This window comes from Camelus bactrianus, chromosome 6 (genome assembly GCF_048773025.1).
Source record: "Camelus bactrianus isolate YW-2024 breed Bactrian camel chromosome 6, ASM4877302v1, whole genome shotgun sequence".
Classification (NCBI taxonomy): Eukaryota; Metazoa; Chordata; class Mammalia; order Artiodactyla; family Camelidae; genus Camelus; species Camelus bactrianus.
The window spans coordinates 37398875-37413192 of record NC_133544.1 but is presented as its reverse complement, the minus strand read 5'-3'; the positions used below and the strand labels follow the sequence as shown (position 1 = coordinate 37413192).

The window sequence follows — 14318 nt, the reverse complement described above, 5'->3', positions numbered from 1 at the left end:
ATGTGACTGTAAAAACCTGGTTTTTTTAAGACACACTAATCCAATACACAGAAGATCATTACAAGCAATGTAAATTTTGACTAATGGGGATTCAATTCATAAAATATAGAACATTTCTTAAAATCTCCTTTCTCCATCACCCTTCCCAAACAGAAGCTGCTTCATCTCAGGCAACAACCAGTAGCCACAGACTAGGACAGTTGTGCTCCAGGGGTGGGACCCAGGTGTGTCGCTCTCTAGGGGATTCCAACGTGCAGCCAAGAGTGGGAACCACTGGTCCGGGGCCTTCAGCCAACGTGCCGCCCACTTTGTGCTGGTTATGCTGGATTAAGTTTCCTTTCCTTTTCCTCTGTACACATACGTAGCCGCTTCCTGAGCAACCTCATAATCCACAGCTTAACACGTTAGAGGCCAAAATACACCAACATTTGTCACAGTGAAGGGTCTGAAATCTCATACTTCCCATTATCTTTTACGGAGCATCTTTTCCTTGCTGACACAGCCTGTGTCGCGCTATATTTAAGTGTTCAGTCTTGGCTATACGTTCAGTGTTTTAAAAGAATAAGAAGGATGATGAGGAGAAGAAAGAGAAGGGCTGACCAGTTTAGGGGCCGAGGGTCTGCCTTTCTCACAGACAAGCGCTCAGTTTCTCTAGGACTCAACCACCACACCCTTTGCCTGCAGTTCATTCTGTTTCTACAGATTCAAAACACATGGGTCTTGTGTTTTTTCTCTTTCATCTTAAATCATCCTAAATCACTAGGTAATGAACCTGATAAATAATAATAAACAAATGATATCATCTTAATGGATTATCCTATCCAGACAGCAAATCTGCATTTTTCTAAAGCCTTCTAGAGATGCATTATTTCAATCTAAAGGAAGGCTCTTAATAGTGAAAAGGAGGCAGTGTTAAAACAGACAGGGTGATATAAATTAGCTGCCCACTCAAAGAAATCCCTGGTTACAAGGGATGATTCAGTTTCTCACTGTGGAATTGCTCGGCCACTGACCTCGCATCTATGGGACCACTCTCTGCCCCATGGTAACTTATCTCTTTATATGTCAGCCTCTCAGTTCCCACAGCACACAGCACACACGGAGCAGGTGCTCTTTGAATGTCTGGTGAAAAACTAGAAACACCGGAGCTCTTCATTCTTCTACTTTCCTATACTGTTAGTTGAATATCACATTTTTTTAAAGACTTCTAGAGAAAAATATTCTACTTCCTAAATCAGGAGCCCATTTCAATGTTAGATGCAGGCTTTTGGGGGAAAAAAAAGTGAAGACATCTATAATAATTCTGCACTTAACTAACTGATGGCTTTTGGAAGTCTTACGTACGCAGAACATCAACCAAACTCTAAAGTGGCCAAAAGTGGTCTCTTCCTAGAACAATGCCACCCTCAGGCCCTCATCCAGAACTCATGAACTCAAAATATATTTAAGACAAAGATATTAATCAGAGGATTCTTAGAAGGTAGAAGAGATATGAATAGGAATCAGCCACAAGAGAGGAAAACAGAAAAACCCAAAAGTCATGAGTGATAGATGTGGTGATTGACACGGACCCCTATCTGTTCCATCAGTCATGTGATCACATCCCCTTGCCAATGTGTTCAGAAATCAGCATGTGACCTAACCCAGCCAATCAGAAGTGAGAAGAATTATACTGGGGGATTCTTGGAAAGGCTTCCTCTCTCCTGAGAAAGAAACACAGTAAAGACAGTCAACAGTCATCTTCTTTGTCTGAACAATGTCTTGTCTGGGTGTATCACCTGAAACTGCTTCAGCCACTGCAACTGTAAGGAGGCCAGCCTGGGGCCAAGGTCAACATCTTAAGAAAGACAGTGCAACAACATGGAAAAACTTGGGTCACTGATGACAGCTGAGCTACTGAGTCAGCTGACTCAGGAGCTCCACCTCTGGACTTCTTGCTTTGAGAGAAAATGTATTTCTTTACTGTAAATCAGTTTAAAGTTTCTGCTACCTGTAGCTAAAGGCATCCTAACAGATATAGGATGTACAAAGGGAAGAATTACTGGATATTAATTACATTGGAGATGTTTAAACATCAAAATGGATATGTTGACTTAGGTTATTTATATTGATTTTATACTTTTAAAAGAATAATCATGTGATTTATTATAGCAAAAGGATAAGAAGTAGTGTGGGTCACAGTATCAGCTCTCTGTATAGATTCTTACCAATAAATCTGAAAATGAACTTGTTAGATCAGAGAAGAAATAGATTCTGCAAACGTGAATAAAGAGCTTCCTATCTGCTGCTAGCATTTTTCCCATCAATCAGTGCACCTGAACCACAGCATGGCGCTTTCACTCCTGATCCTCTCTCCTGACAACATGCAGTTCAGTCCATGGTCCCACCTCCCGACAGTAAGATCAAGAACTGAGCTCCCGTTCTCCAATGCTTTAATTGCCATGTGTACGCGACAATACAGAAAACAGAAGTGCAGAGAATTAAGCCATGAATCTACTTGCTCTGTCTTAGAAAATCATCTAAGTTTTCTGTTCCTGTTACTTCACAAGAAATGAAACGATAATCTATTCAAAGAGTTTGTATTATTTTTAGCCAATCTCAACTACCCACTTCAATCTGTTCATTTTTAAAGGTTTCCAAGGGTTTTAGCATTTGCTTTGGAATATCATTCATATTGTAAAATAGGATGTAACAATCTCTAAATAAAATAACCCACTTAAAAATAGGAATGAGTAAGATGGACAGTTAAAGTGTAATTACATTAAATTGGATCACTTTTTAAAGGTCTCATTCTTTGCATTTTTAATGATTCATCAAGAAAAAAAACTACAGTTAAGTTTACAATGTTCACACTCAGACTGTAGCTGCCACTCAGCTCTACTTTCTAAAATGAAGCTGTTCACGAAACACTTCTTGAAATCTGTATCCTTTCCTATTTCTGCCGTAACAAAGCACCACAGATGTAGCAGCTCAAAGCATCACAAATTTATGATCTTAGAGTTCTGCAGGTCAAAAGTCTGAAATGGGTCTTGAGGGGCTAAAATCAAGGGGTCAGCGGGGTTGTGTTCCTTCTGTAGGCTCAAGGGGAGAATCTATCCATTTCCTTGCCTTTTCCAGGTTCTGGAGGCTGCCAGAACTCCCTGCTCATGGCCACATCTCTCTGACCTCTGCCTGTCATCACAGATTCTTCTCCTCCCACACTCGTGATTACACTGGGCCCACCCATAAAACCCAAGATACACTCCCCATCACCAGATCCTTAACTTAATTACATCAGCAAAGTCCTCGGGCCATGCAAAATAACATAGTCACAGGTTTCAAAGATTAGAACATTATGGGGGAGCCATTATTCTTTGTACCACAAAATCTATCACTAAGAGGGGAGGTTTTCCTCTATTTCACATGATATGAGAGTATTTAGGAAATTGTATCAATTAATATTGATCTGGAAGTTGTCATTGGCTTTGAGTTACTAGGAGATGCTCCTGTCCCACCAAGAAAAAGTTGGTGAGCCAAAAAAATCCTAGACCCAGACAGTATTCTAACACAGTCTTCCCACAGTGGAAAAAAAGAAAGGCTTGAAAGATTTGTTCCTGATTTTGGTTCCCAGGAAAACTACAATGTGAAAAACATGCTGGCAAACTGAATTTATCAGGAACAGAAGTGGCAGTAAAAGGTAAAAGACATCCAGCGAAATGGTCAATTTTATAAAAAGAAAAATCTGATATAAAATAAAATTTCAGGGCTTGGGGAAATCACTTTTTTTTAAAACCCTGTGTCTGTGTCTGCACCATCACTTTACTTTTTGGTGGGGGGGAGGTAGGTAATTAAGTTTACTTATTTGCTTATTTTTCAGTGGAGGTGCTGAGGATTGAACCCAGGACCTGTGCCTGCTAAGCATGTGCTCTGCCACTGAGCTATACCCTCCCCCACCCTGGGAAGTTTTAAAAGCATAATAAATCACTAAATGGGTGTCACTAATTTAAGAAACTTTGGCCATGTGTGGAGGCTGGAATCACACAAAGGCATTGGAGGGACGAAAGAGCATGGCACATGCTGACGGGTTGGCAAAGAACATTGCAAGTGGGCAAAAAGAAGCTCTAGGAGATATGGCAGCAGATGAGGCTGGAAAGGTAAGCAAAGATGCGTCATGGAGAGCTTTGACTGCAAGAGGTTTTAACTTGTACTTTATGAAAACCGTTCTGGTGACAGCGCAGTGGAGGAACAGTGGCAAAGTGTGAGACTGGGGAGAGAAAAAGGCCACGTGAGAAATGGAGGCATGAACTAAGGCAGAGGAAGTGGGATGGAGAAAAAGGAGGCAAGCTGAGAGCTTTTAGTCACAGGTACTGACTGATATGAGAGGACGGGGAAAATAAAGTTGAGGATGATTTCTAGGTGCTCTGATTGGGCAAACAGGTGGATAGTGACGCCTCTGATGAAACTAGGGAGTAGAGGAAGCGACGTGAACTTGGCGTATCGGGGGAGATGATGAACTAGTTCTGGGCATGTTGAATATGAGAAGCCTGTGGGGTTTCCAGGAGGGACTTAGATTTTGAGTCTTGAATTCAGGAAAGAAGTCTGGGGCTGAGATACTGGTTACATGCTTCTTAAATCTTACCTCTGCTACACTGAAGGTATAAGCAGGCCTTTTAAAGGCTAAGAGAATTTCAGGAAGATTTCTCTGGAGAAGAGTTCACATCGCCTCAGGTCAAGAGAGTGAGGCATCAAAGAATCATCCAGTGCTTAATAGCATCTCTCCTGAAGAAACCAAGAGGAGACAGACAGGGGAGCATCCCTCTGACAGGGAAAAGAGAGTCAGAGTTGGGATCAGCCTACATCCATGGAGACTCTCACCAAAGACTCAGCCACACACAGGAGAGAGTTAACTTGGGGTTGTCTGGACACTCGCTGCTGAAGTGAGACTGTATTTGGCGATGAAATGCAATCACGAGAATGAACAGAAGAGTCACAGGACTGCTGAAGGCTCACCCAGAAGCGAGGGAAGAATGTTCCCCATGGAGGAAATTCTAAAAGGACAGAGGATAACAAAGTACATTTGTTTTATGACTCCAGACCATTCATGCTGCTTGTTCAGCTGACTGGCTACACACAATCCCTCCCCATTTGGAAGTCCTCCCAAAGCTGACAGCTGTCCTCCAGTTAGGAAGGAGAGACGGAATTCCTTCCAAAAATTAGGTAATTGTGTTCTTCGTGGGCAGATGGAGACTGTTTGGAGCCTAGCTATTGAAAAGCATAAATATAAACATATTGAAGAAAAACTTAAGAACTTTTTCCCAAATGAAACACCCCTAAACAGAAAATCCATTCTGTTCCCCGATCAATGCCAATGAAAGAAAGCTGTCACCTCAGAAAAGTAAAAGGAAAGGAGGGAGGGAGGAAAGAAACGCGCATGGCTCTTACCCAGGCCCTGATTTTGCTGTTCCCACTCGATGGCGTCCTGGTAGGTGGCTCTTTCCAAAGGGACCACGTTTCTCTGCTCTAAGCCAGGTTCCTGAGACGTGATGCCAGGGAGGGTAAAGCCAGGCAGCTCGGTGTCACCACCCAAGCTCTCGTCCAGGGCGTCTGCATCTTTATCTTCTTCATCTTCCTCCTCGTCTTCCTCCTCCTCATCTTCCTCCTCTTCATCCTCTTCATCCTCATCTTCTTCTCCCTCTAGGCAAGAAATCAAAGGGAACACGAGGAAATACAGTGAGTGCATACACATGAATCTTCTGAAATGACCCAGACACTACAAAATCATCACAGCTGGCCTTCTAAGACACATTTTATAGCCAAAGTCGGGCACTAAGAGCTTTAGGGGGTGATGTGCCCACCATGTACCTACATTTTAAACTTTCAAAAACCACAGTTATGTCAGATAAGTGTCACACACCATGTTTATTGGGAGTCAAATTTCAGGGAAGATGGATCTTTGTTAAAGTTATATTTATATTTACAAGGGTAGGAAACATCCTCTTCCTGTTTTCTAGGGGTCGTTAAAGATTTATCTGTTAGAAAGCACACTGAAATACTAGCAGAATGTAAAAGGAGTGTTCCACTCTCTTTATATTTCATAATGCTCAACAAGAGAATTCATGCTGTTGGCACAGTTTCCTCTCTGTTCTTCTTCCACATCAGTGAGTAGAGCTAACAGCAGTGTCAAGGGAGAGGGACATGAATCCGCTCCTCCATCTGTTCTCCTAGCCCAGGAGTGACCCAAGAAGCTGGACACTATTACAGCAACATTCTCAATCCAGTTGTCAAGGGGATGGGGACATGAGCTGTTGATCAAGGACAGTCAGAAAAGCAACACATGAGAAAAATCATTATTGTTACCATCATCATACGAATTAAATTCATAATGTGTCCTTTGTGATGCTTCAAGCGGCGTAGGTTTAGGGAACTTAAGAGCCCCAATTTGATTTTGTTTCCCTAATTTCAATTTTCAAGGAATACTTGGAGGCCCCACCCTCCATAGGAAGACAGCCCTGAAGCCCCGGGTGAGGGCCCACATCGAAGGCCTTTCCCCTGGTCGCTCCCCTTGGCTCTCAACACAGCAGTGACTCTTCCAACGGCAGAGAAGAGAAGAGGGAGGATTAAAACCACCCAAGAATTCTCAGACTTTCCTTTTCGGCTCCCAGTCAGTTTTCTCCACATAGAACCCCTTCCATCATCTATCATTTACAGGTTTTTTTAACTTAAAAAAATTACCTCTCAGCTTTTTCATTCTTATATATCCTTTAACTTGGCAGGACTTAATACCTGCCATTATTCCAAAAATTCAACAAACATTTATCAACCACCTAGTCCAGGCACTAGGAATAGAGTGATAATGTTTCTGCTTTCATAGAACTGATATGTCAGGAGACATACAGAAAACAGACAGATCTACAAATAGATAATCAATACATTACACCCTGATTAAAACTGCCAAGAAGATAGAAAATGCCAGGTGCTACTTTAGATGGAACGATCAAGGAAAGCTTTTCCGATAAAGTCTGAATAGAGATCACACCAAAACAATGAATTTTCTGGTTTCGTTGAGGTCAGTATCTACAGGAAGAGAAGCATTCTCAGCAGAGGGGAATGGAGGGAACACCCAGGGCAAAGCCTTGAGGCAGATGTCTGCTTATTGTGTTCAAACAACGGCAAAGGAGACTGGGCTGGGGGCTGGGAGGCAGGGAGGCACAGAGAGAATACAGGAAATGAGAAGGAAGGATGGGCAGGGGCCACATCTAACGTGTATTTATAAGGAATGACGCAGGCTGCAGGGTGGAGAACAGGCTATATCAGAGCACGAGACAAAGCAGGGGGGCCCACCAGGAGGCCGTCTCAGAACCCAGGGGATGGATGATGGTGCTTTGGATGAGCGTGTAGTCCTGGAAAGGGAGAGAGGTGGTCAGGTCTGGGATGTAATCTCAAGGTAGAGCCCTGCTGATAATTTTAATGTGGGATGTGGGAGGAAGACCCCACTTTACCAAAAATGGGAAGGAAAGGATAAAGAGCAAAATTAAGAATTTTATTTGAGATACATTCACTGTGTGATGGCTTGTGCCTATGACATCCAAGTGGAAATGTTGTAAGTCTAGGGAAGGTCAAAGCTAGAGAAAAATCTAGGAGTCATCAACTTACAAAGAATACTTAAAACCTTGAGACTGGCTGAGATCACCAAGAAAGTGAGTGTGGATGAAAAGGAAGTGGTCCAGCCCAAGCCCCGGAAAATGGAACATTTAGACGTTGGCCAGCAGAGGGAGATCCAGCAAAGGAGACAGAGAAGTGACCACTGAGGTGGGAGAAAAACCAAGTGAATAAATCAGTTCTGAGGAGATAATAAACTGAGACTGTCCACCTGGCTTTGATATTTTGGAAGTCAATAGTGACCTTGCCAAAAGTTGTTTCCTGGGAATGGTAGGGACAAAAGCCCTGGGAGTGCTTCAAAAGGAAATCAGAAAAAAGGAAGTAGACACAGCAAATTTAGGAAACTCTTAGAAGAAATTTGAAAAAGAGAACAGGGGCAGTAGAGGGTAGTTGGAGGGAGATACAGGGTCAAGGGTAGGTTCTTGAAATAGGAGATACTACAATTTGCTTGTAATTGATGAGTAAGATCTGATAGAAAGGGGAAATTGATTATGAGGGAGAGAGAGGAACGTCCTAGGAGATGAGGTATCATAGAAAGGTTATGCACACGGACCCTGGAGTCACATAAACTTAAGGCTGTGTGATTTTGGACACGTTACTGAACTTTGCTGTGCCTCAGCTCTCTCATCTGTAAAACTGGAATGATCCCGACCTCACAGGGCTGTTGTGAGGTTTATATTAGTTAATAATCAGGTGCTTAGAACTAAGCCTGGCACATGGAGCCACCATATGAGGTTGCCTTCTTTGCTGTCCTTGAGAGGGCAGGGGATCCAGTGCACGGCTGGCTCACAGACATCCTCCACTGCGGTGGACACAGGTGCAGGCAGGTGGGTAGATTTGGTGGTGGGAATAGGTGACTGTTATCACCATACTTCTCTTCTCAGTCAAATGAAAAACTGGAAAGGAAAAGATAAATGGTGGTGGTTTGAGGCGACAGGGAAAAGTATGAAATAGTCATCTTGTAGAGTGGGCGAGTGAGTTCTTGAAGGAAATCTGGTAGGACTGCCAGGTAACCCTATGAGTCCCCTTGGCATATGACATTGTAAATTTAAAGCAAGGTGTGTTAAGATGATCGTGGGTTTTTCTTCAGCCACATTCAGCTGCTTGGGTGCAGGAATGGGTAGAGGGGTGGAGTAGGCAGAGACATTTAACCAGCGCCAAGTGGTGCTAGGAGAGCTCAATTGGGGAGGGGTGGGGGGGTGGTTGATTGTGTGTGAAGAGAGTGATTATAAAGATGGAGCAAGCAAAAGGTACAAACTCCCAGCAATAGGATAAATAAGTTCTGGGGATCTGATGTATAGAATGGTGACTATAATTAACACCACTGAATTATATACTTGAAAGTTATTAAGACAGTGGATCTTAAATGTTATCACCATACTCCCCAGTTGTAATTATGTGAGAGGATGGAAGTGTTAACTAACCTTATTGTGGTAATCATTTATATATATATATGTATATATATATATAAGATCAAATTATCACTTTTTACATCTTAAACTTACAAATGTTATATGTCAATAATATCTTAATAAAGCTGAAAATAAAAAAGATGGACCAGGGAGTCCAGTTAAAGAGAAGCTGACAAGGAAGGTGGATAGGGAAAAAGTAAAAGGGTCACTGGATTATGGAGAAAACCATCAGGGATCACCAAGACTATCTGACAGTTTTGCTGACCTTCCTCCTGCCGACAGAAATTGGTCATAGGCTAAAAAGAAATTTTCTTTATTTTTAAAACATTATAAAATCACTTTTAGTTACCTTTCCTCTCCACAAACTTAAGAGTGTTGTACTCGATGGAATAATTGTGACAGTATGATACTGATCCCCCTAAGAATGCAAAGACAATGACAACCTACAGAATGGGAGAAAATATCTGCAAATGATACAACTGACAAAGGCTTAATTTCCAGAATATATGAACAGCATATACAACTTAATAACAAAAAAACAAACAACCCAATCCAAAAATGGGCAGAAGACCTAAACAAGCAATTCTCCAATGAAAACATACAGATGGCCAATAGGCACATGAAAAAATGCTCAATATCACTAATTATCAGAGAAATGCAAATCAAAACTAAAATGAGGTATTACCTCACACCGGTCAGAATGGCCATCATTCAAAAGTCCACCAACAATAAATGCTGGAAAGGGTGTGGAGAAAAGGGAACCCTCCTACACTGTTGTGGGAAGGCAGTTTAGTGCAGCAATTATGGAAAACAGTATGGAAATTCCTCAAAAAACTAAAAATAGACTTACCCTATGATCCAGCAATTCCACTCCTGGGCATATATCTGGGAGGAACTCTAATTTGAAAAGATACATGAACCCCAATGTTTACAGCAGCACTACATACAGTAGCCAAGACATGGAAACAATCTAAATGTCCATCAACAGATGACTGGATAAAGAAGCAGTGGTGTATTTATGCAGAATACTACTCAGCCATAAAAAAGAATAAAATAATGCCATTTGCAGCAACATGGATGGATCTGAAGATCATCATTGTAAGTGAAGTAAGACAGAAAGAGAAAGAAAAATGCCATATGATATCACTCATATGTGGAATCTGAAACAAAAAAAGACACTAATGAACTTATATACAAACAGAAACAGACTCACAGACATAGTAAACAAACTTATGATTACCTGAGAGAGGGAAAGTAGGGTGGGAAGGGATAAATTGGGAGCTCGATATTTGCAAATATTAACTACTATGTATAAGATAGATTAAAAAAAACAGCTTTCTTCTGCATAGCACAGGGAACTATATTCAATATCTTATAGTAACCTATAATGAAAAAGAATACGAAAATGAATATATGTGTGTGTATATATATGCATGACTGGGACATTATGCTGTACACCAGAAACTGACACATTATAACTGACTATACTTCAATTTTTAAAAAATGCAAAGATGAAGCCAGAGCTCTGAGCCCTGAATTTCCAGCTTTCATCACTGAACCATTGTCCTCTGACCACTACCAACTACCAACCACCAACGGCAACTTTTACTTGATACTTAATGCATTCAGTTAATTCCTCCTCTTTAAATTATGGATCTGCATGATCCAGCAATCCCATTTCTGGGTTTGGAGCCATTTGTACATACATATGTGTGTGTATACATATATACATATATGTATATAATACAAAATTACTCAGCCTTTTAATAAAAGGAAATCTGTCACTTCCAACAACATGGATCAAACTGGAGGGCATTATGCTAAGTGAAATAAATCAGAGAGAGAAAGGCAAATACTGCATGGTATCACTTACATGTGGAATCAAGAAAAAAAAAATCTAACTCTTGGAAGCAAAGAATCGAAAAGTGATTGCCAGGGTCTGGAGTGGGGGTGGAAATAGGAAGAAGTTGGTAAAAGGATACAAACTTTCAGCTATAAGATGAATAGTTTGAGAATCTGATGTATAACATGGTGACTATAGTTAATAACACTGTACCGTATAATTGAAATTTGCTATGAGAACAGAACTTAAATGTTCTCACCAAAAAAAAGAAAAAAGGAAAATACGTGAGATGATGAACGTGTTAATGCTGGTGGAAACCCTTTCAAGATGTATGTGTTTACCAAATCACCATGGTGTACATGTTAAATATCTTACAATTTTATTTGTCAATTATACCTCAATAAAGCTTGCGGGGGCAGAATACAGAGCTATAAAAATAATGAAAGGGACCTCAAAAGTCATCTTCCTCAATCCTTCAGCATCCTGCAGAGAGGCTGCATCTAAGCAAGTTTAGGCACCAAAAAGGGTGCTGCCTTCATGATGGGATCTGGAGGATCATGCTTAGGTCAATGTGTGTCATAATCTCTCCCACACTCACCCACTACAGCAGAGCCTTCCTTCTCCTCCCTGCCCTGAATGGATGACATGAGATGTCCAACTCCAAGACAGACAATAAAACCACAGAGTACTCTCTGCAGAAACCCAGTTGAGTAATATACAATTTACACTACAGGAAAGGAAGCAAGGACTCTGACTGATACGCTGGATGAAAGAAGAAAGCCTTCTCCTTGAACCACCAACCCTGTCCTTCAACACAACAAAACTTGTAAGGTTTTCTAGTTGTCACTTTTAATACTGAGCAAGCCTGAGAAGACAGTTATAGAAAAAAGAAGTTTCAGAAACTGTGTAAGAAGATAGGAGGAAACATGCTTTATAAGAGCGATTTCTCCTTTAGTCTAGTCTTAGTCCCTCATTACTTCTTCTGCAAGGAATTTTCTTATTTTTTAGGAGGCTACAATCATTTTGTAGCTGTTAAACATTTTTAGTAGCATGTCACCCACACCCTGCTGCAATTTCCAGTGGAACACTGACTACTGTTACAGATCAGTAACAAAAAAGGTATGATCATCTTCCTAATATTAGCGAAATAGTGTATTTTATAGCAGTTTGACTCAGAAAGGTGGAAAATGATTGGATAAAGAAAGGATAGTCTTGTCCTCTGTTCTATCACCAACGACTAGCCCACTGCTTGGCCATCTGCAGGGCTCAGTAGTTCTTGGCTGAATGGATGAATGGATGAATGCATAGTCAATAAGCTAGATCCAGGTTTTTAACAAGTGGCTAGATCTAAGGAAACAAAGAGTAACATTTAATAAACAATTAGTAACACATTCCTCTGAATAATCTTGCAACAATCACAAAGGAAACCTAACAAATGGACAAGTACAAAACAAAGCAGAGTTGTACAGATTCATCTTTCACTCATAAAAACTGAAGACAAAGTCATCTGTATTTAGTCAGTCTTTCAACTAGTTGCACCCAAGAAAAACAATATCATGAACACCTCTGAACACAAAGGAAATGATGTGAAATATACATTCAGCAAATAAAACTGTGCCAAAAACAATAACTGGTTCAAAGAACTAAAATTAAATGAAGAATTCATTCAAATAACAGGACAATGTTATATTTAAAAACTATAGGGTAATGCTTTCTGAATTTTGTAATTTTGTTCAAATAAACCCCAAGTTTTATTTTTATTTATCTGAATCTCAAAAAAGCATGTGGATCAAGGTAAAACACAAACACACACAATTATTCCACATAAAGATGGCACAGAAAAAGAAAAAAATCAACCTCTAAAAAGAAGCAATTGCTCTTGGTTTACCATATATAACAGACATACCTTCATATATCAACATCTGGTGACATCAAAGAATTGAAGTTATATTTCTCTTGAGAATCCCTAAAAAAAAAAACCACTGCAATCCAGGAAGGGAAAGTTCAGAGAGGTCAGCCTGAAAAGTTTCTCCTAGTCATATACCCAGAATGGAAAGAGCATCCTTGTAACTGACACTTCTTTTTCCCAGGTTGACTGGACATCAATTACTTCCTAAAACCAAACAATAACAGTGATGCTAACAGTAACCAAGGGGGTAGTAATAATGGCTTCTGAGTAACCATCTCTTGTGATAGACACAATCCTCCCACCACTTCGCACCGCTCCCACTCCCAAACACCCAAACACCTGCTACAGGTGATGTAAAATTCCCTGTTCACTCTTGCTGAACCAGCATCTGCTCAAGGTGTCCCACTGAATTCAGGATGCATAGTCAGGCATTGACTGAGGTTCCTTGCCATGAAGCTAATGGATTTCCCCATGGTACTCTTACTAAGATCAAGTCACTGGCAGCATGTCCACTTTCAAGAATTCTGACACCTTCAATAGTGAAAAAACTGACTTAGGTGTCAGCCAAAAAGCCTACAGAGGTGTTTGGACATTAGACAGCTCAACGTGCAACAGGGTTCAGTTTCTGATTGTTGGGCTTGAGGTGAACAGAAACGGTTAAAATTAAAATTGTGAAACATTAAACAGAGACGTCAAGTAACAGTACCACAAGGCCAAGAGATGCTTGATAATATTAAATAATGTGTCCACAGCTCAAACAGAGAAATGTCCTGTTGTGGGAAGCAGAGAGGAAAAAAAATGTGTCTAGACAGCACCTTCTCTAAGCCAATTTCATCTGCCTGGCTACTGTCTGACAGAATCTCTAAACGGCTATTTCATAATCCATAAAAATATTTTGTACTTACAGGGGGTTTTTCTTCTGTGGAACTCAAAATGCCTTGCAGGCATCAATCTCCAAACGTACACAGCTGGCTAAACAGAGAGCAAATTTTAGAAGCTTTGTTTTACTACAAGCCTACTTGGGTGCTCCAAAATCACAGCAGAGCCTCAAATGCGTTTGTTAAACCCCAAAATTTTGACTCTCTAGGTCAGGCATGGCTTAATTATTTATCACAAACACTTCTGCCTAAGGTTACCAAAACCAAGAGTGTTAATTTTGTCTGGGACCCAAGCCATGGGTTAACTCCCAACAAAATCAAAGGAAGATACGGGAGAAAATGTGTCCTGTGATCCTGGCCTGAGTAATCTGACTCTGCTATAAGGTCTAGTTGCCAGTTAATAGGTAGTTCCCACCAAAGGTACTCAGCTTCTCTCAGTCCATTTTTATGACTGTTAAGACATTTTTAGATTTCCAGAAAACAGTGCTGTAGCTAGCATTTCCAGAGTACTGCTGCTGAGTCCATGGGGGACCCTTGGTGGGGAAGACGTCATCCCAACAACAGGAGTAGGAGGAACCCCGCCTGTAATACTAGTTCCCCAGCAAAACCCGTCAATCCTGGACTTCCAAGAAGACTGG

General features: G+C 40.9%; 1 protein-coding gene across 2 annotated transcripts in view; it reads right to left on the bottom strand.

The window, feature by feature from the left end:
• Positions 1 to 14318, bottom strand: part of ARMH4 (armadillo like helical domain containing 4) — a 116866-nt gene that overhangs the window by 69149 nt on the left and 33399 nt on the right. For both annotated transcript variants that reach the window (XM_074365466.1, XM_074365467.1), the window contains exon 5: positions 5422 to 5673. In XM_074365466.1, coding sequence (XP_074221567.1) covers positions 5422 to 5673 — 252 coding nt within the window. The remainder of the gene's footprint in view (positions 1 to 5421; positions 5674 to 14318) is intronic.